Source organism: Ursus arctos, unplaced genomic scaffold (genome assembly GCF_023065955.2).
Source record: "Ursus arctos isolate Adak ecotype North America unplaced genomic scaffold, UrsArc2.0 scaffold_14, whole genome shotgun sequence".
Taxonomy (NCBI): domain Eukaryota; kingdom Metazoa; phylum Chordata; class Mammalia; order Carnivora; family Ursidae; genus Ursus; species Ursus arctos.
In genome coordinates, this window is record NW_026622808.1 from 68594262 (window position 1) to 68616732 (window position 22471).

The 22471-nt window shown below is 56.8% G+C and overlaps 1 protein-coding gene across 1 annotated transcript in view; it reads left to right on the top strand.

Annotated features, from left to right (window-relative positions):
* The window catches only part of IQSEC1 (IQ motif and Sec7 domain ArfGEF 1), a 376503-nt gene that overhangs the window by 232855 nt on the left and 121177 nt on the right, over positions 1-22471 (top strand). Inside the window, 1 exon segment of the mRNA XM_057311963.1 lies at positions 1589-1633. Coding sequence (XP_057167946.1) covers positions 1589-1633 — 45 coding nt within the window.

Below are 22471 nucleotides of genomic sequence, written 5' to 3' on the forward strand. Positions count from 1 at the left end.
AGGCTGAAGCTCGGATGACCCATGGCAAGCATGCAGTGTTGGCTCAGAATGGCGAAGCCCAAGGCCAAGCACAGGCCCACAGGAAGCAGGGGCTGTGGACTTCTGAGGCATCACGTGGGGGAGGCGTGTGCAGAATGGTCACAGTGGGGAGGTGGCGTCCTGGGAGGACAGGCAGCGTGGCATGGGAGGAGAGGTGAAGTCGAGGGACACTGCCTCCAGGGGTATGTCCAGTGTCATAGCAGCCACTCCCCAGGAGGGCAGGGAGCCAGGCTACACCCCAAGGCCCCAAAGGCCTAGGACACTGGCCATGTCCCCATGCACAGCAGAGGCTCGTGTTTCTCTATAGTCATTTCAGGTCCATTATTTGCCCCCATGAACGATTTACTTATCCCCCTTTTTGCAGATGTGGAACTGAGGCATGGAGGGGTAAAGAGACTTGTGCCAAACCCACAGCGAGTGAGGGTGGAGCGGGGTCTGACCCCAGGTTGGGCTGGCCCTGGGCCCAGATCCAGAGCTGGACATCGAGTCTGGGCATGGCATTCGTGAGCCTGGCCTGTTGTCTACGAGGTCTCCGATGGGAGGCCTCTTTAGGGACAGAGCATGGTGGTCCCAGCCAAACACACCTGAGTCCCAATCCCAGCCTAATCCCTGTCTCAGAGCTGGTAGACCCTGCCCATGGTTCTTCCCGGCTCCGAGCCTCGGTATCCTCAACCATGATGAGGCTAAGAGGCTGCCTCACTGGCCACTGTGGGACCTCGGGCGGGGCTCCCTCCCCTCCTCTGACTGCACCTGCACTCACCACCTCTGACCCACCGTTGATAGCAGGCAACAGGATTGACTAGTCTCCTCAGTGGGGCCGGCGATGAGCAGGACACGCAAGGCCCTGCCTGGAAAGACAGGCAGCGAACAAGCACGTGAAGCTCTGAAAGAAATAAAGCAGAGCGATAAGATGAGAGCATAAGGGGCAGGGCTGCTACACACACTCCAGGAAGTCCTCTCTACACTGGAAAGCGAGTGTCAAATGTGGCGATGGGGGCCGAACATCCCAGGCAAAGGGAACAAGTGCAAAGGCCCTGGGGCAGGAATGAGATTGTCATGTTGCAGGAACAGCGAGGTAGCAGGATGGTTGGAGGTGGGGGTAGGATGAGAGGAGGGTGAGGAGGCAGGGACCAGCTCATGTGCGGGCAGGGTTTGTCAGGGGCAGGAGGCCCCCGTGTGGCAGGCCCAGACCCCCACTGGGTCTCTGACTACAAGGAGCTTCAGGCTGGAAGACTCCCTGCGGGACCTTGGGCCTTGGTTTCTCCAGTGAACGGGGAGCAAACTGGACTGGATGTTGCCGAGGGTCCTTTGTAACTGAGCTCTCTGAACTGGCATTTGGGATAGACACAGGGCAGCTTCTCATCTGACCTGTCGGAGGGAAAGGAAGCACATGGTTTCTTGCATGTGGGGGCCAAACACGTTTCCCAGGGCTGCTACCTACCCCAGAGCCTGTCCTGGGACCACCCAGCGTGGCCTGAGCTGGCATGCCCCTGGGAGCGTTTGTCGTGCGGGGGTCATGGGTAACCCTGTCTCACTTTTGCCACCTCAGGAGCTCCCTGGAGACCGGAAGCAGCCTGTCCACTGACCGCTACAGGTACTGTCGCTCCCTCCCCTCGGGCCTGCTCTTCCCATCGGCACCGAGGGGGGGCCCAAGAGGCATCACGGGAAATTAGCCTCCCCATTTAGCCCTAAACCTCCCCCCAGGGACCAGAGGTACTGCTGACACGTCCTCTGAGAACCAGTCCAGCGAGGAATGGTCCCCTGAGGACTAGGGCTCAGTTAATGGTTCCTCTGAGATCTAAGGCTGGGGGTCCCTCTGAGGGCCAGTCTGTGGCCCCCAGTTCCCATGACAACGGGGCTGCAGCCCAAGGGTGAAGCTGATGCTTGCTACTGGTTTTCGGATGGTAGTTGGTGGGAGCAGGGGTGTCTGAGGGCCTCTGCCTCGGTATGGGTTTTATATCTTGACATTTCCATAAGATGTCTTTAGAAAAAGACGTTCTCTAACTTTACACGGGAGGGTTGGAGACCGAGCCACAGAGGAAGGTCCCATGGATCAAAAGTCAGCCAATCTCTGCTCACAGGCCAGGGGCACAAAAGACAAGTCACAGGCCGCTGGTCCTGGAGTGGGGTTGGCGTGGGGAACCATGTCTGGTGTAGCAGCGTGAGGCAGGGAGGAGGGGACCGGGCCTCGTTGGCTAGAAATAGGCTGGTCGCTTGTGAGGAGTGGTTGCTGCCAGGAGGCGGCATACTTGGTGACGGTCCACAAGGGTGGACGTGGCCCAGCACGCAGAGCCAGGAGGGGTGAGGCAGAGGGTCGGGCCGAGCCGAGTCCCACTGGGAAGCCTGAAGGGAGGCCCACAAGATTGTGAGCCCCAGCGCTGGAGACCCTGCAGGGCCTGGGCCTCCTGTGCTGGGGGTAAGAGCCACGGATGCTCTGCTGGGATGGGATGGGCACGGCCACCGGCTCTGAAACCCTAAGGCTGCCTGAGGCTGTGAGAAGGGCGGAGGGGTGACCATCGGGTGCCGCTTCCTCGAGCCGTCCTGGGGCTGGCAGCCGCCCTGGAGGGTGGACAGCGGCTCACACACGCAGACAATCCCGCAGGCACGTGTGATGCTGACAGGAGTGTGCACGTGTGACGAAAGCCCACAGTAGCCCACTTCACCACCGCACAGAACTAATAGCAGCCTTTGACAGAAGTCGCTTGTTCAGGATTCCCCGCCTGTGAGCAGAGCCGGGACGTGAACCCGGATCCTGCCGTGCTCACTCCCCAAGGCCACAGTGTACTCCTCACCCGCATGGGCACACTCACACGCGCTGCGCCCAGCACATTTGCGCACCCCATTCCTCGTGCCGTCACACCCTTGCTCCGCACGGGCTCGCACCACGCACGGCCACACTGCGTTTTCACGTGCTCACAGCCGGACGCCCCTGCCTGGCTGGCCCGGGGTGCCGGGCAGGTGTGGGGGTGTCTGTGGCAGTACGGGCTGAGCCCAGGGTGACAGGTTCATAAAACTCCTGCAAAGCAGCTGAGCCACGGGTTTCTCTGAAAGCCACCCGCATTTCACACGGCAGCGTGGCTCCCCCCACGTTATCCACTCTGCCAGCCCTAGTCAGCACTCTGCTCAGGGCCAGGCGGTGAAGCCTCTAGAATGAAGGGAGGGTGGATGTGGCTTTTGTCCCGGAGTGTCTGGGGGCTGGAGAGCAGCCGTCACATGTCCCCTGCTCCCCTCAGGTTTGACCCAGACCCCGCTCTCTCCAGACCAGACAGGAGGTCGTGGTCAGGGAATGGCCACGGTAACCACCACCCCCTGAGGCTGGGCACACTCGACCTCAAAGCCAATGACCCAGGGCCTTCACAGCCCTAGAGGACCAAGCTAGAGGTCAGAGCAGACACCAGGACCCCTCGGCTCTGCCCTTTCCCCCTCGTCCACCCGGCTCTTATTTCCTGAGAACCTATGGGTGTCGGGTGCTTGCGATACCGTGGTGAACAGTGCGGCTGCCTTTGCTGGGCTACTGTGTCGGGTTGGGGGACAGGCTGCCAACAAAGGAATCGGGCTTTAAAATACCGTGTCAGGTGGTGGTAAAAGCTATGAAGAAAAATAAATCAGAGTAAAGGGGATAAAGAGCGATAGGAGGGTGGTCAGGAAAGGCCTCTGTGAGGAGGTGCCGTTTAACCAGAGACCAGAAGAGGAAGAGCATCCAGGAGGTGGGGGTGACCAGTGCAAAGGTCCTGGGGTGGAACACGCTTGGTCCATTTGAGGAACAGAAAAGAGGCAGGTGCTAATTGGGATCTGCCCCAGCCCTGTGATCTCGCAGTCCCACGCATCCTGTCTGCTGATCCTCACGGCAGCCTTGGGACCCAGGCAGAGCCAAGCTCCATGCTCTCATTTCCCAGATGAGGAAAACTGAGATGCAGAGACCAGAGGAATATTGGTGCCAGACCCAGGCCCAGGATCCAGGGCCCCCACCGACCCTCTCCCACCAGCATCTGGCCTCTGCGCCCTTTGTGCGTAACAGAGTGGTGGGGGCCTCAGGGAGACCTGGCCCTCGGGTGCCGGTGGAGGAGGTGCCGTGCTGCCCGTCCGTCCCACGGAGGTTCCGGAGGCCCCAGCCACAGCTTGGGAATTCAGAAACAAAGGTCTCAGCCAGCAATTGCCTCCTTTCAAAGGCACAGCCGGCTTCCTCTGCCACAGGCGTGAGAGGGAAGCTGATGTCCTGGTCGGGGGAGAGGGGCGGGGCGGCCCTTCTCGAGGCCTGTGCTACCTTGGCAAACGGGCTCGTCACCCTTGGCAGATGGCCACGGTCACCCTCCTTCCCCACCTGCCCCGCGGTTATCAGCCCGGTTCTCCAGCGGCTGCTCTCTCCCCAGCCCTGGACAGTGTGGGGCTTCCTGGGTCCAGCTTGGGCCCAGACTCAGGATGCTGGGTGTGCCCTTTCCCTGGCTGGGCCTCCCACCCCCTGTTTGTACAATAGGAGCCTTGGACGGAGCCATTTCGAATGCCCTTCCTGTTCTAACCGTCCACGATGGGATATTTCCGGGGGAGGTAGCCTGCGGGGCCGCGTTTCTCCACTACGGTACTACTAACAGCTGGGGAGGGGTCGCTCTCTACTGCGGGGCCACCCTGTGCATCAGACGGTGTTGAGCAGCGTCTACACGCCACTAGATGCCACCAGCACACCCCTCCCCAGCTGGGGCAACCCCACATGTCTCCAGGCATTGCCGCATGGCCCCTGGTGGGGGGGCGGGGGGCGGCAAAACGGCCCCTGGCTGAGAACCACTGCTCTCGAAGCGGTGTGCGTGCCAGCGCCAGGGAATGCCCTCCTGGGGCACGCGACTCTGTTTTTTGGCTTTGTCGGAGCACGGGGCTGGGATCAGGCCCCTGGTTCCGCACGTGGCCCTCAGGAGCCTGGCCGCCTGGCTCCACACCAGCTCCCATCTGAGGCTGCCGTCTGCCGGATATCACCCCTCATGCATGGCACAGAGTCTTTTCTGAGCCTCAGTTCCCTCATCCCCGAGCAGGGGTGTCGTAAGGACGCCACGGGACCCCCGCCGTGTGCAAACCGGGGACCTGGAGTAGCAGAGGGGGCAGCGTGCTGTGCCTAGGAGGGCATTTCGTGTGCGAAGACCCTTCCATTCTGCTTCCCAAGATCCTTCACTCCTTCCACGAATGATGACTGCGTGCCCGTGGGGAGCCCGGCGTGGGGCTGCGCCGGGGGCTGGGCGGCGAAGAGAGAGAGAGGCAGGGGCCCTGCCTGGGAGAAGCCCAGGAGATTCTCGCACTGCAGGCAGCACAGAGCCGCAGAAAACAAGTAAACACACAGGATCGCTTAGGAGGAAGGCACGTCCAGGGGAGCAAATCACACAGGGTGCGGGATCATTTCGGAGGAAGGCACATCCAGGGGAGCAAATCACACAGGGTGCGGGATCATTTCGGAGGAAGGCACGTCCAGGGGAGCAAATCACACAGGGTGCGGGATCATTTCGGAGGAAGGCACGTCCGGGAGAGCGGTGTGGGCTGAAGGAGGCTCTGAGGAGGTGTTGGAAGGTGATATCTGAGGGTTGATGAGTCGCTGCCCCAGGCGAGGGGGCTCCTCCACCAGAGAGCACTGCATGGGGAGACCTGAGTGTGTGGTGGACCAGGGGATGTGAAGGGGGGCCGGATCTGAGAGAGGTCAGACCGTCAGCAGGAGCCAGTCTATCAGTCTGGAGTTTGGCCTTTATTCTGAGAGCAGCATGGGGCCACGTGAGGGTGTGGAACAGAAGAGTGGCATTTTAAGGTCCCTGTGGCTGAGGACCACAGGGAATGATCCCTAGGGCAGTCGGAGCAGAAGCAGGACCCACTGGCAGGGAAGGGGAGAGAGGCCAGGCCCCGTGCTTCTGCTCCGTCGCCTGTGACTGCCAGGTCCTGGGGCCACAGAGCCACCCACTCTGCCCATGGCCCCCCTGTTCCTGCCCAGCAGCCCCTGGCTGGCCGCAGCCCCTCAGCCCAGCCGCTCCTCTCCCTCCCGCCCTCCCTTGCTAGCGACAGGAGTCCCCTCCTGGCAGCCAATGAGCAGCTGTCATCGAGGTTCCATTTTAGATTTTATCAATGTGTCCCCGTCGCCCGGGCAACCGCTCCGGCGGCCCTGTCAGTCTTTCTCCGCCTGCCTTTCAGAGCCAAGCTGCTCCCACCCACACCATGTGGCGAAGTGGTGAGTTCTCGCTCACACAGGCCGGACGGGATTCCACCAAACGTAATTGATCTGGGTATCAAGGTCGGCGTTTGTCTGTCATTTCGCCCCCTCCTCGCCTCACGCCCGGGTCTTTGGGGCCGGAGCCACTCTGGGCCAGGCAGGCGGGTGGGCGACTGCCCGGCCAGGTGCGGGTGAGGCCACCGAGTGTCCGGGGCCTGGCTGGAGGAAGGGGCTTTGAGCTGCCATCAGGAGCCCCAGCATCTAGGCCCCCCCAGGATGACGGGCCGGGGGCCCCTGCCACTGGGCACAGCCAGGGCTGCCTCGGTTTGCCCTGGGGACCCCCAGGGGAACCCCAAGAAGAACCAGCCGCCAGAGACAGCGGTGGTCTGAGACTGGCCGGGGGAGCAGCACCGAGTTGCTAGGCTTTTGTGCGCGCTGCTCTTTGTATTGGAGGCGTGTGCTCTCGGAGCCGGCTGGGCAGGGCCGGGCCATGTGAGCGGGGGCTGCGGCGGGACCAGGGTGGGCTGGAGTGGCCAGGCGCCCAGCTCCCCCCAAGCCCTTCTCCGAGTCTCGGTGGAGGAGCCACAGTGGTCCAGCTGGAGACGGAAAGGTGAAAATGCTCAAGTTCAAGGCCTTTTGCCTGGATTACTGGCAGTTCCTGTGTCTGCAGCCGCTGCATGGAGTCTATAAAAGGTACGTGGACCCTCTGTGGAGGACCTCTGCCGCAGGGCAACGGGCTGTGAGTTGAAGTCCCCCCCACACCCCAGCCTGCCAACTGCAGGGCCGCCTCAGGTCGGCCCAGGGTCCCCGCCACTGACCAAGGACGGCGGTGGCGTTTGCCGCGGGTCACTTTGCAACTCGGCTTAATTGTCCTCTCCTCTCCCTCTAGCCCTGAAACTGGTAGGCTTTCTGCAGGGAAGTGCTCACCCCAGAGTGTTCGGTGGCCAAATGCTGTGTTTCATTGTTTCTTGCTGCTGGGATCAGCCCTGGAGTGGACTGGATCCGGGGCAGGTGTAACCCGTAGGAGGGCAGCCTGGCCCTGTCACGGCACATTCCCTCCGGCCTAACGCGGGGGGCTCATGGGATTCTCAGGCGTGACTGCCTGCATCGCAAGCAGGAATTTAATATCTATTTGGGGAGGCCGAATGGGGGATCCCTGGCTTGGAGGTCAGGAGACCAGAGTTCAAGTCCCTTCCCTTGCTGTGTGACTCTGGACAAGTTGCTTTCCCTCTCCGAGCCCCAGTTTCCCCATCTTTTGGTGTTTGGAACTGATAATAGTGGCATTTGGGGACCGCTCCCTGAAATGATGCAGGCTGCAGACACCACAAGCCCGAATGTTAACAAACCCGACTTATCTTCTGCACGTGTGTTCTGTCCGCACGCACACCTTGGCCGAGAAAAGCCGGTGCCCAGGCCAGCAGGAAGGGCATTGTGGGCCCTCCCCCTGGTCGCCTTCAGTGGCATGTCATGAAAGACCTGGGAGGAGGAAATTCGAATACCAGCTATTCTGAGGGAATTAGTTTTTCCTGATTTCACACTCTGTGAAGTCCTCAGCTATTAGCATGCGAGCAGCTCTGGGAAAGCAGGGGAGCTTTTCTTTTCTCTTCCAGGGGCTTTCTCCGAAGGGGGCGGGCCCTGAGGGTCTCAACGGCAGCCTCAGAAAGGAAGTCCCTGCTCTTGGGTGGCTGCCAGGGAACAGGCCTGTCCTGCATCTGATTAGCCGCGGGGCATCCGAGCGGAAGGCCCCACCAGGTGGGATCCCCACCCTGTGCAGGTGGCCGAGCCTCCACCCTCACCCTGGGGAGTTTGTTGTTAGAGCCTCGGGGCACCTGGCATGTGGCTGCTAGTTATCAAGTGACAGGGGAGGGTGGGGCACTTTACGTGCTCCTTCGTCCTCAGCCCTCCTGCTAACCAGACACTAAGCCCCACTCTGAGCAGGTGAGCCAGGGAGACTGCAGGGCAGGCCGCCAAGGACGTGGGGCCACACGGTTTGGACCTAGGTCTCTCTTGTTCCAAGACAGTCTCTCTCGAGCGCTCCTCAGCTTGAGGCCGTGCAGCACACCAGGGCCTTGGAGCCGGAGGGATGACTGAGGCACAGCCCTGCCCCACAGGGCCTCAGGTGGAAAAGGTAGGAATAGCGGTCAGAGCATCGACAGCGGAGCAGGGTGTGGGGGCTTCACAGAGGAGGTGACGGCTGAGCCGGCAGTGAAGAGTCTGGAGAAGTTGGCAGGGCTGAGAAGGAACAGGTGGGTGTTCTAGGCAAAGGGCAAAGCACGTGGGGAAAAACCCAGAAGCTTTCAAAGGGCAGATGTCTTCAGGTGGTAGCAAAAGACCATGGAGCTAGGAGGGGGTGCCAGGGGCTAGAGTCCAGGACCTGGGGCTGGGCTTTGTGCTGCACACAGTGAGGACCCCACGAGAAATATAGGGAGGGAGTGACAAGCTGAGTGTCACCTCTGGGAGTCCCACGGTCCTTGTGAACGGCCTGGCTCAGCCTCCAGGGGGAGCTGGAGATGGCCCCTTTGGCTCTCCCCCCCCCCCCACCGTGGGAAGTTCATATTCAGAGTTGGGGCTCTTTTCCCAAGCCCCTACTGCAGCCAGAAACAAATGGGACATCGTCCTCAAGGAACTCCCAGCCTCCAAGGGGAATAGACCCCCTAACAAGCCATGAAAATTAAAGATGGGAGATAGAGGTGGCACAAAGCCACCAGCAGCATGAGGGAGGCTGTCTGGGAGAAATCAAGGAAGTCTTCTTGCAGGAGGTGGCATCTGAGCTGGTTGTAGGAGTGGGATTTTTTCCAGACAGGGAAGGGCAGAGAGCATAGCTTAAACAAACAAGGAAGTAGGACGGAGCCTGGCATGGTTCATAAATGGCCAAAGCTGAGGCTGCAGCGTAGGGTACCTATAAGGGGATGAGCCTGGAAAGGAAGGCTGAGTCAGTGACGGTAATGCTGGAGCTCAGTGAGCACCCACTACGTGTGGCGTCCCGTTCCAAGCCCGACTCTGCGGCATCCCCAACAAGTGAGGCATGTGGTTCCCATTTCCCCGCTGAGGGGAACCTGAGGCACAGGAAGGAGAAGTCGTGTGCCCAGAGTCCCATGACCTGTCAGTGGGACCATGAGGATTTTACCAGGTGGTCTGGCTGCGGAGGTCGCTCGCTGCCCGCTGAAGAGTCCAACTGTGCGTCCCAGCAAATGAGATGCTCAGGGCTGGGTCAGTCCTCTCTCCGTCCCCAGGGAGTGCCCATAAATAATGGCGACACATCAGTCAGGGAGACAAGAACTTGGCTTTATGGTCAGACCTCATCATCCCGGCAGAGTGCTCAGAAACTCACTTTCCCTCCAAGCCTGCTCCTGTACAATGTGGGAGGGGTGCTAGCCCACCTCGCAGGCTCCTGTGGGGGTTGACAGGGGCAACTCCAGGAAAGCACTTAGTAGGGCCGTAGGAAATGGTGGCTGTCCTGGCCCACCCAGACCCGCCTGCCTAGGAAGGGTTTGCAAACGGAACCGCTTGGCTTTTTCCTGATGCCATATTCCCTTGTTTAAAACAGCGACCCAAAACTTTAGAGTATGAAAAGGATGTTTTGCAGACAATGCATAATTAACCACTTCTAAACACAGGGTGTGCCAGGCTCCCTTGAAGCTGTTAATTATTCTTCATTAGAGATCTTAAATTAATGTAAAATAATCCTGGAGCTCTGCCAGAGGCTGAGGCTGGGGGAGGAGCCGAGCTGCTTATTTCAACTAGAGAATGGAAGAATGCTGTAGGGCACTTGTGCGTTCCGCCGGGGGGGTGGGGGTGGGGGTGGGTGGCCCTGTGAACCCTTCAGCTTTGGCCAAGAGGCCACTGTGGGAGGACACGGAACCCTCCCCCCAGTCGCCAAAGCCCAGCAGACCTCGGGGTATTCTTGTTCAAGAAACAGGTGCAAAGAACATAGAAAGTAGTATACCCATCGCCTGGCTTCACAAATAAACTGTTACCAATGTGGTGGGTGGCCCCTGTGGACCTGCCTCAAATCCCATCCCCCCGCTCAGAGCTAAACCTAAGTAGTACGCCGCCGCCACCCCCCCCCCCCGTTTCATCTATTTCCCACGCATTCTTACAACTTTGCTAACACAAAAGGCTGTTTTACATGTTTTTAAACTTCAGCTATATGATGTAATATGCAACTTGCTTTTAAAAATCTTTCAATTGCAGTAAAGTACGCATCACTTAAAATCAACCACCATAGCCATTTTTTAAGTGTCCAGTTCAGTGGCGTGAAGTGCATTCTCACTGTTGTGCAAACATCACCACCATCCATCTCCAGGATATCACAAAACTCTGTCCCCATCAAACACCAGCCCCCCGTTCCCTCCCCTGCCCAGAGCCTGGCAACCCCCATTCTACTTTCTGTCTCTGAATCCAACTACTCCAGGGACCCCATGTAAGTGGGATCATCTAGTGTTTGTCCTTTTGTGGCTGGCATATTTCACAGAGCACCATGTCCTCAAGGTTCGTCAGCTGTAGCGGACTGCAGACTCTCTTTCCTTTTCAAGGCTGAATAATATTCCATTGTGTGTAGAGACCACACTTCGTTTACCCACTCATTCGTCCGTGGACACTTGGCTTGCTCCCACCTCTTGGCGATTGTGGATGATGCCGCTGTGCGCACGGGGGTGCAGCTACCTATCTCCTCCAAGCACAGCCTGCTTCTTTCACTCAACATTTATTGGCAACATTCGTCCATGTTGCCATGTATAATTCCCATTCATTGATTTTGGTTGGTGTATGGCATTCCGTTGTTCGACTCTGCCGTTGTGCCGACATCTGTTCTGCTGTTTGGACGAATTAGGCGGCTTCCCATTTTCCGCCGTTACAGACAGAGTTGCGATAAACGGTCTTGGACATAGCTCCTCGCTCCCGTTTGCGGAATTTCTGTAGGGTTCGTACCAGGGCGGTGTATGAGTACTTTAAGCCGCACTGAGGTTTGTGCGAGTGCTTTCCAAAGTGGTGGTAACAGTGTGCACCCTCGCCAGCAGTGGGTGAGAGTCCCCGAGGCTCTACACGCTCGCCTGCACTCGGTATTAAAAGCCAGATGCGTTGGGGCGCCTGAGTGGCACAGTGGTTAAGCGTCTGCCTTCGGCTCACGGCGTGATCCCAGCGTTATGGGATCGAGCCCCACATCAGGCTCCTCCGCTATGAGCCTGCTTCTTCCTCTCCCACTCCCCCTGCTTGTGTTCCCTCTCTCGCTGGCTGTCTCTCTCTCTGTCGAATCAATAAATAAAATCTTAAAAAAAATAAATAAAATAAAAGCCAGATGCTATTTTTAATGTCAAAAGGAGAGCAAGAGACAGAGAGGAAGAGGAGAGAGCGCTGTAAATGGTGTGGGACTCCACCCGTAGTGCCACACGGCCTCAGGCGTCCTGAAGTGGAGGGTGAGACACACATGTGCTGTTCCCTCCGTCTGTGTAGTTCCAGGTCCTCCAGAGTGAGGGATTTTCAAGAGTGATTATAACTCTGCATGTTCACTTGCTCCCAGGCTGACTTGGAGCCTCGCCTCTGAGCATACTATGGGTGTCTGGTTACAACTGTAGGACGACTTCAGATTAGACCCCCTCTCAACTTAGTTCCTGATGGGCAGGTCTCACTGACCACTTCTGCTGGAAATAACCAAGGCCAGGTGTATCAGAACCAGAGCGTGGAGAAATGCACTTTGGAGAGCGCTCCCTCAGCCTCGGCCCCCGTGAATGAACTCCGGGTGTGCCCCCAGTGTGCAGCCCAGGCGGCCGGACAGGCAGACCTTCCAGGGCTGGTCAGCACACTTGTCAGCACACACCCGAGTCCCAGACCTCAGGGCTTGGCTGGAAGTTCGGTCTGTGGAGGAGGAACATGGCAGTGAGACCCCGGATCCTCTCCGACTCGGGGAGAGCATGCAGGCTCTGAGGTCAGGCCGCCTGGGAATCCCATCCGGCTGGTCCCTTAGACAATAATTATTACTATTATTCCTCACTTTCCCGGAGTGTTTATATGTATCTCCATGAATCCTCCCAACAGCCTCATGAAACAGATACTGTTATTTTCCGCATATTTCTGACAACGGAACAGAGGCCCGGAGAGGGTAAGTGACCTCCCTGAGGTAACAGAACGTGGCCAGTCCAGCCCAAAGGTTGGACCCCACTAGGCTGCCCTGCTTCACTTCCCGTGTGTGCCGTTTCTCCTGCTCCAGTAGCTACGGCTGTATCACAAATGACCCCAGACTGTAGTGACTTCAAACAATGGCAGCGTTTACTCTTCCCCTGGATCTGCAATTTGGGCGGGGCCTGTTCTCGTCCCGTCAGATGGGGCTTCTGGAAGACCCGAGGCTGCGTTCCTTAGAAGCCTCCCCCACGCCACCCACTCACGCAGTCCCCCGTCTTGCGGTTGCTGCTGGCTGTCAGCGGGAACACCCCCTTGGGGCCTCCGCACGGGGCCTGGGCTTCCTCACGTCATGGCGGCTGTGTTCCCAGAGTTAGCAGCTTTCTAGAGAGAGAGCCACGTAGATGGTGTGTCACCTTTCACGACCAGGCCTCAGAAGTCATGAGGCCTCACTTCTGTTGCAGTCCACTTGCTGGGGCCCCACAGGGTCCTTCCCACGTCCAAGGAGAGGTGACTCACAGCCCACCTCCTCACCAGGCGTTACGAGGTCCGGCCCAGCCTGCGGGGCCATCCTGGGAGGTCGAGTCTGCCATGGTGACCATCCTAAGCACTTCCCCATCCCAGCCCTCCCATCCTGAGCTGAAATGGGCTTAGGAAGAGTGCCTAATAGGCGTGAAGCCACCTGGGACACAGTTGGCACTTGATACATTGCAGGTCTTCTTTTCATTAATGAAAGAAGTTTGAAGAAAATGTGATTATTATTCAAGAGAGGGAGTGATCATTTCAACTGGGAAGGCGAGGAGGGTTCTCGTAGAGCTGAGATGGGTCTTGAGGGATGAGGAGGGCTTTTGCATTGACACAGGCAGGTCAGTGCCCAGGGCAGAAAAGGCACAAAAACAATATGAGAGTGGTGGTGTGTGAGTGCTGTTTCTGGTAGAGTCTTTGGTGGCGAGCAACAGAAATCTCCTGTGGCCATCTAGAACAAAAGTGCCCAGAGCAGGAACCCCATGCCCCCCGGGTGCAGGCTCCCCGCTAGGAAGAAGGCTACCTGCACCCACAGAGCCCACGGCCATAGGCCTCCACTCCAGGCGGAAAGTCTGACTGGTCCAGCTCAGGCCATCTCCTGCCCCGCAGCTGTGCTGGGAGGCCAGGGGAGGATCTGTCAGAAGGAGCCTCCAGGGACGCCTTGGCTTCCACCCCCACCACAGGCCTTTGTGTTCCCCCCACCCCCAGCAGCACTGCACTGTCCCTGGGCTCTATGGGAGGGCTGTTAGGAAGGAGTTGTGTGCTGGGTGGTGCAAAGTGCCCCATGTTCCCTGTAAGCATGGCCTCCTCGTTCAGGCACTTCCGCTGGACCCATTGAGGCCTGGGTGAGGTACACACCAGAGGCTCCGTTTGACCAAATTGTCAGGGGCCTGGAGGAGCTTGTCTTCAGCGGAGTAGTCAGTGAAGCTTGAAGAGTCGGGGCCGGAGCTGAACCCAGCTCAAGTTCCAAGAGAGGAACTGAGCCCCTCGAGCGGGACGAGGCTGCCTGCCTCCATCCACGGGTCCTGGCTGGGCCCGTCTAGAGGGCATTTAAAGCAGATACTGCAGGTGTGCGTAGTCTCCAGGGCTGTGGTCTTTCACGCATGACCTGTCCTGGCAGCCTTGTGTCTTAGCAAGTTCCCTCTAGTGGCCAGAGTGTGGGAGAGAAATTACCGGGCTCTCGAGGATAAGCACTTTTGTCTCAGTAATTGCTGGATTTTGCACATGAGACAATCCATACTGAGTGATGGTCTGCACCCCCACCATGTCTGGGCAGACATCAGATGGACGGGTCCACCTGCCTGGGGAAGGGCATGCCAACCTGAGGGGCCCCAGGTGCCTGGGCACCTCAGAGGAGGACAGAGCTCATCCCGGAAAGCTTACGAGCTGGGTCCCTTCTCCTGTCAGTGCTTGTTATGGGGTCAGTTGTGCCCCCCCGCCCCCGCCACCCTGTGCCGAATTCATATGCTGAAGTTCCAACCCCAGTAACTCAGAATGGGACTGTATCGGAGAGAGGGTCTTTATAAGGGTAATTAAGTTAAAATGAAATCACTAAGATGGCCCTAATCTGATGTGACTGGTGTCCTTATAAGAAGAGATTAGGACACAGACACACAGAGGGAAGGCCATGTCTGATGATCACCTTGACATGGCCATAGGTGTCCAGATATTTGTCAAACGTCATTCTGAATGTCTCTGTAAGGGTGTTTCTAGGTGAGATCAACATCTGAATCGGTAGTCTGAACAAAGCAGATTGCCCTCTCCAGCGTGGGTGGGCCTCATCCAATCAGCCGAAGGCCTGAGTAGAACAAAAAGGCAGAGTAAGAGGGAACTGTTCCTGCCTGACTGCCCTTGAGGCCTGCCTCTGGACTCACACTGAAACCTTGGCTCCTCCTGGGCCTTGAGCCTCCCAGCATTTGGACTGGAACCCACCGTCAGCATTCTAGGTCTCCAGCTTGCTGCTGCAGACCTTGGGACTTGTCAGCCTTCCTGATCACATACGCCAGGTCCTCACGATGACTCAGCGTATGTACACATACACACATCCAGTTGCTTCTCCGCCTCTGGAGAACCCTGACTAATACACCACGTGGGCACGTGGGCAGAAGAGGCCATCCACACGCCAAGGACAGAGGCCTCGGAAGAAACAGCCCCGCAGACACCTTGATCTCAGACTTCCAGGCTCCAGAACTGCAAAAAAATATATGAGTTTCTGTTGTTTCAGCTCCCTAGTGTGTGATGCTTTGAAATAGCCCACTGCCGTAGGACCTCTCTTTCTTCATCTGGGAAGTGGGTCCAAGGGCCCATTCTCAGGTTTATCATGAGACAGCCAAGCACAAGGTGTGTGCACACCCTCTGTGCGCTCAGCAGAGCCGACACGTCTGGTCGGGGCTGGGATCTGGGTGAATAGAGGAAGGCATTCACTGCGGGCACAGAATTTAAGCGGGCACCAAAAAAACCTCAGCAATCAAGTAAAGAAACTGTCAGAAGCGTATCTAAAGACAGGCTGATGTTTGTTGCACGATGCGCATTACCGCGCCACGCGAACAGCCATTTCCACAGGGGCTCTGGTTTCTAGGCCCTTCAGGCCAGTGTGCCCTGCAGAGTGGGTCTATGCGGGTCGACAGTGATGTGCGGAGAGATAGCGACTGTGAAGCTGTATATATAATCATTTTTTAAAATTTTCAATCCTTATTAACTTTCTCACTTGGTTGAAAATACAGCCTGCTATATTGGCAAGTATGTATAGGGAGGCACATTTTTCTTTTTGCACCGGGCTGTAGCTGGCCCCGAGCCAGCCATCCACCTGCTGCGTCATCCACTTTAAAGCGTCAGGCTGGGGGTTCGCCTTGGAAGGCCGTCCTGAGAAGGCATTTCCCTCTGGATATCTGCAAAGGAGGCTTAAGAATTAGGGATTGTTTCTCCAGAGAGGACAGCATTAGGTCATTTGGCAGCTCTGAATAAGATCTGACGATTAGATAGTGGTCTTGAATCAATGTTAATGTCCTGACTTTGAAAACTGTGTGGTGGTTATGTCAGAGAATGTCCTTGTTTTAGGACAGACACTCTGAAGTAGCAGGGGCTTCCGGTGGGCAAATTACTCTCAAGTAATTCTGGAAAAAATAAATGTGTGTGTGGTGTGGCTAAGTGTGTGTGTGTGCACGCTCGTACTTGTTTATGTGTGGAGAGAGAGAGAGAGACAATATGATAAAACAAAATAGGATACAGTGTTAACATGTGAAGAACGTGGGTGAAGGATACACAGGCTTCTTTGTCCTCTTCCTGCAACTTTGCTGTAGTCTGAAAGTTTTAAAAAAGTGTCAGGAGTTGCTGAGGGCTAGTTCACGTGCTCACGCTCTGGCTTCTTCTAGAGCCCCCTGACTCCAGATTTCCCCCCGCCCCCGTCTCCTTCCTAGTCCTTCAGGCCCCAGCTGGAATGCCACCTCCTCAGAGAGGCCCTCCCTGATCACCTTGTCTGGCACAGCACCATCCTGTCCTACTTGTCATCTTCCACGTCCCCCAGTTTTGTTTTCCTTTTCACCCTCAGCAACATCAGAAATTATCTCACCATTTGCCTGGTGTTTGTCTCCTCTGCCCCCACCTCCAAATGTCAGCTCTGTGGAACTCTGTCTTGTTCATCCCTGCCCCCTCCCCCTCCCCGTCCTCTGTGCCTGGCACACAGTAGGTGCTCAATAAATATCCATGAGCAAGAAAAAGGTTAGATGATCATAGAGCTGCACGTTGGGAAACCCAGAGTCTCGTCCTTCCTGGTTTCCCCCAAAGACTTGCCAAGGGACTCTGGGCAGTGTACCACCCCACTCTGGGCTTCCATTTCTTCATCTTGACCCCAGCTCTAAAGCTTTTGGACCGTGTGATGCAGAAAGCCCCAAGCTGCTGCGCCATCTCGGCATTGGCCAGCCGAGACCCTCTCCGCTGCCAGGATGATGAGGCAGGGTGGACCTGCTGCCCCAGGCTCCTCACTGCTCCCTCTGTGATGGAGGAAGAGCAGAACAAAATGTGTTTCGCAGACCTTACCTGTAAGGCCCGTGTCCCCGTACAGTGGACCCACAATTGAGAGTGTGTTCACTTCTCTCCCAGGGCTTCTTCCTAACAAAGACAGGGCGGATTTTTCGCCCAGCGCCTTTGGCAGGAAACAGTATCTGCCTGAAATTGAATAACATTGTCTTGTTTTCATGGTAACCTTCTACTTACAGCAAGTGATACTAGTTTTCCATTTGGAAGAGTGATATAAAGTTTCCTTTTCAAATGAATGCATTCAGGAGTGAAAGCCAGTTAATTGGGTATTTTGTGCATTATTTTTAATTTATTATTGAAATTTGAAATCTGGATGGAAGCAGAGATCCCACAGCAGGATCCCACCATGAATTGCCTACCTGCTCCAATGTCACAGCTTTGCCCGCTGTGTTTCATCTTTCCTCCACACGTTCCACACCTGTTTTCGTGTTCAGCTTTCCCAGATGGTCTCCAAAAATGTCTTTCTATGGTCAATTTGTTCAAATCAGGATCCTGATGCAATCCGCACCCTGCATGTGTCCATTGAGTATCCTTATTTCTAGAAGCTCCCCTTCCTTTGCCATTCATTTGTTGAGGAAACCGGACCGTTTGCTTTAGCACCCCCTGCATTCCGTTTCTGGCAGGTCGCTTCCCCCACTGGTGTCATCTCACCTGTTCCTCTGTCTCCCGTAGTTCCTGTTAACTAAGGGAGAGATCGAGGCACTTGATTAGACTTGCTGTTTTAAGCCAGACTAGCTATTTTAAGCAAGTTGATTTTAAGGGAAAATATTAAATAGTAGTAAATGAAATACCAGCATGTCCACAGAGAGAGTCTGCGTCATGAGGGTGGGATGAGGATGGATCTAGGAACTGTCTATGAAGAAAGGAAAGCAATGGAGGAGACTCAGCCAGCGTGCTGACCCAGACAGGGCAGGGCTGGGGCAGTGGATGAGAAAGAAAGGAGGCAGGAAGGCCATGGAGGAGATGAGGTCCTGGCCCAAGGTGGTGCAGTCCTCACCAGTTCTCTGAATGAGTTTCGTGTATGGACACAATCAGTCAGGGGGGGCTCCTGTTTGAGGTCCCTTGACCTGCATGCCAAGACCCAGGAAGTGAGGAACCAGGCACCAAAGAATTTAGGCCCTTCAGCACAGGATGGGCATCCCAAGGAACAGCTCTTCTCCTTTGCCTGAGAAGGACCTAGGGAATTGTGTATGGCCAGCAGCAAGTGGGATTTAGGTCAGGCATAGAGAGGGACGTACCCACCAGAGTAGGAAGGTCGTGTTGCCTAGCGGTTACAATGTGCGTTTTGGAGCAGAATTGCTTGGGCTCAAATCCTAGCTCTGCCATTTCCTATTTGTGTAACCCTGGGCATGTTTGTACACCTCTCTGTGCCTTAGTTTCCCCACTCTACCGATGCGATAATAGTGGTACCCACCTCACGGCTGGGCCTAAGGATTCAGTGGGCTCACCACACGTAGGGCCCCGGCTATAGTAAGCACTCAACCACCGGGTATTATAATCACCATTGGGTGAGAGTGAAATCTCTCCCTGGAAGCGTTAGTGATTGCCACGCCCAGCATCTTCAGAGACTAGAAGCTCAGAAGAGCCTTGCTTTATGTTCGTGACCCTTCATAGAGCTTGTCCAAGTACACTCACACAGCCTTGGCTCCTCCGATGGGTTTGATCTTCACAAACGCCCCCCGAGGCAGGTTTTGTTCGCTCCCTGTTTGCGGTTGGGGACAACAAAGCGGGGGCAGAGGCGGTATGAGGAATGGGTTATAAAAACCCCATGGCCGGTGCACTCAGTGGTGTGGAAAGGTCTTAGTCAGAACCTGTGTTCAGAGCCCCAGATTTTCTGTTCCCTAGCTGTGTGACCTTAAGTAAGTCACTTAACACCTGTGACTCCATTTCTCCATCTCCAACGTTAGGAAATGGGACCGGGGCCTCCATTGCTTCCATTGTCTGATCTCCCTCCATAGCAGGTGGTGACACAAACCCTGAAGGTCCCTGGTACAGTCGGCCTTCCCCAGGGCCAAAAGGGAACGGAGTCACAAGTCCCAGAAGAGAGAAGCCAGGAGGGCTGGCTGTCGGTTTGACCGATTGCCGATGTCAGTCCCTGCCCTTTGGGGCTCCACATGTCCCACAGCCAGGCCACCATAGCAGGTCCTGAAAAGACATTCCAGAAGAGTCTCCCCGCTCAACTCCCACCCCGGATACTTAGGAGCTTCCCAGGATCCTGTCTTTCCCTCCAGCAGCAAAACTTGAAAAGATCGTGCAATCATCTTTGTACTTCCTGCCCCCCCAGCCTCAGGGGCAGGTGACAAACACAGGCTGGACAGTGAGCAGGGCCAGCCCCAGATCTCAGCCTAGGCAGCGCACATCCCTGCCCTGGGCCTCGGCTTCCTCATTTACAAAATAAAAGGCAGACAGATCAAGTGAAACATTGTTCATTCATTCATTCAGCAGATACTCATTCATTAGCTTCTCCTCAGGGCCGAATTGTTTGCCAGGCCAAGGGAAACTAATGAGCAAGTCCCTCCCGGTCTGGACTTTTCCCTGCTCAAGGGCTGTGGGGAGCCACGGGCATCTCTGGAGCTGGACCCATCATGGGCAGCTTCCTGTAGGACATGGCCGCTCAGCAAGCCTTGACAGGTGAAAAGGAACAAAGAGTACAAAGAGCACAAGAGGTGACCTGTGGGCCAGACACCCACAGATGGACTTGATTCGACCTGCATGGGATTAGCCCCAACGTGGCATTTCAAGTCTGAATTTATTGCAGACATGTAGAAGTCAAGAGCTTTTAGGCAAACATCTGGATTTCTGACTTCTGAAAAACCAGAGCCCTCATGTGTACCGAGGAACGGTTGTCCCTTTAGATTGCATGGTCCCCAGCCCTCTGTCCCATCTGACCGTCCCCCACGGCTCTCCCCCACCAGCTGTCCTCATGTCCCCATTGCCACTGATGGAACCTCCAATCCCTGAGTTGTTCGGGCCAGAAACCCAGGCGTCATCTCCTGCGCGTCTTTCTCTCTCGCCCCGTATCACATCCATCCGCAATCCCTACTGGCTCTACTTCGAGAATGTTTCTAGACTCCAGGCACTTGTCCCCACCATCTGGGCCACCTCCTGGGTCCAAGCATCAGCTGCTCCCTGGTCCTTGCCCCCCACAGTTTCCTGTCTGCACAGCAAGCGAAGCGAGGCCCTGCACACCCAGTCGGGAACTTGGACATGATGTAACTCACGCTCTCCGAGATGGACATGGCAAAGCTCTTCTCTGGCGTCTTCCCCGACACCCAGCCTGAGTCAGCGGCCATCTCTGCTGTGCCCTGAGCCCTTAGTGGCCACCTAGGCCTGAGACAAGACGGCAGAAGTCAGTTGGCCAGATGCCCTGGGGACTTGGGAGCCCACCAGGTCTCTCGTGACCCAATGCTCTTAACCACCTTGGGCCTCCATTTTCCCATCTGGAAAATAGGGGCATCCCAGCACCCCCTCCATATAAGGCAAATGCTGCTTACGCAGCAGGGAGGTTAAGGGTTTTAACGTTCAGCCACTTGGCATGTGTTGAATGTCTGCCTCACGCCTGGCCCTGCTCTGGGCACCACTGGAAATCTGTAGATATAAATGATGGGTGATTCATTTTGTTTTCAGCCTGAAGCAGGAAAAAGAGCTCTGGCTTTGGAGTTGGATAGACAGAGCTGGGTTTAGAGATCATTCTGGACAAGGCATCTGAACCTCAGTTTGTTAATTTGTTTAAAGAAAAAAAAAAGGTAGTGAGCGCCACTCCTCGGAGTGTGGTGGGGTGTGGAAAGAGCTAAGCTGTGTGGGTATCTTCCCTGCTTTCCATGGGCTCTCAGGGCTGGGAGGGAAAGGGACGCAGACACAGGCCATGTCCATGCAATGTGGGGCTTAGGGACCAGAGTGGATGTGGGGGGGAAGAGGAAGGAGCCCAGGAGAGCTTATCAGGTGTATTTATTTGCTTGGGCTGATTACTCCTCCCACCAGCTCATCGGCCCTGCGTGACTCCCCCGTCCTCTTCACCAGGGGTATCTGGCAGTAGCAAGGCAGTCCATTCGTGTTGAACGGATGAAGGAACGAACATAAGATAATTGGCTTCCTAGAGGCGGTGGCCTTGGTGGTGGGACGGGGTTTCGAGGGTTCACTAGCAGTGTTTGTACGCAGTGCTGGCCACCGTGGGGCCACACGCAGAGGCAGCAGCAGGGTTAAGAGAGAACCGGGAAAGGTGTAGCACCGGGGCAGCCAGCAGCGGGGAGGCCTTACAACCCTGGGCCTGAGGGTGGGGAGAGAAGGCAGTTACATGGAGCAGGAAAGCTGTGTACAGAGGGCCACCTGCCAGGCACGGTGGCTGCTGAGGGGCAGTGAATACCCTGGCCGCTCCCTCGCTCCTCTGCCCCCTGCTCTCCTGCCAGGGTCTCCCCCGGCCACGGACAATGAGAACGGCGGCACGGGAGCCTGGTGGTTCAGTGCACGGGCCAGAGCGGAGGAGACGGTCCATCTGCGGGGCTTTGGGAGAGTAACGGGCCCAGGTATGCAGAACTGTCCAGAGCGGGGAGGCTTGGAGCCAGGAGGCCTGGGGTGTGCCTGGAGCAGGGAACGCTTGTGGGTATCAGGAAGCTCGATGTGGGTGGCAGATGGCAAAGGGTCTTGCCGGCCTCACTGCGGTTTGGCCAGGAGTAGGCAATGGCCGGCCGCAGGGAGGATGTTGGGTTTAAAACGAAGCTTATGATGGACGGTGGAAGACAGGCTGATCAGGGACAGCACTGGGGAGGCCACACAGATATCCAGAGAGCAGGGAGGGGGCCGCTGTCTGGCCTCATAAGCCCCACTGTCACCTCCAGCCCACTGCCAGGGACTAGAGTAGAGAGTGACCATTTTGTGGACAAGACAGGCGGAAGTCAGAGGTTGGGGGTAGGGGCTGTCAGAGCCCTGAGACCACAGACACTCCTCACCAGACCAGCAGAATTGACAAAGCCAGCTAGGCCCAGAGACTAGACAGAGGCTCACAGACCCTCCCTGGGCCTGCAGAGGAGGGCCACCTCCCACCCTCAGTCCCCCTCCCCACGAGCAGGGTCCTCCCACCGCCCTCCCCTCTGGTGCGGTTGCGTCCCTCCAGCGAGCACAGGCCCTGGGCTGTGTTCTGCCCTCACAGGCCAAGTTCACCATGGCATCGGCATCTCCCAGGGAACAAATGTATCCTTTTCTTTGCCTGGGCGGCAGTGACTTCATCCCCAGTGGGCCGTGTGAGTCACCGCACAGAGGGTGGAGGGCCGGCCAGCTCTCCGCTGAGCCTGGCCGTGGCCGCGTGGCTGGGGAGAGGGAAGAGCTGAGGGTGTGAACGCTTCCACGCACTTTCTCTTCCTGCCGTGGCTCCCCGTGTCCTGCAGGGGAAGGGGGGGACGACATCACTGGGCACCTAACCCATGCCCAGCCGTGCCGGGGCCTTTTGCAATGACAGCCACCGTGAGCTCTGCTGGCCTGCGAAGATGGCCCTCGGACGCTGGGTCCCGCACCCAGGGCCACACGGTGCTGTGAGCCCACATCACTCTTCCCTCACCGTAACCAGGAGAGCAGGGATGCTTATTCCCC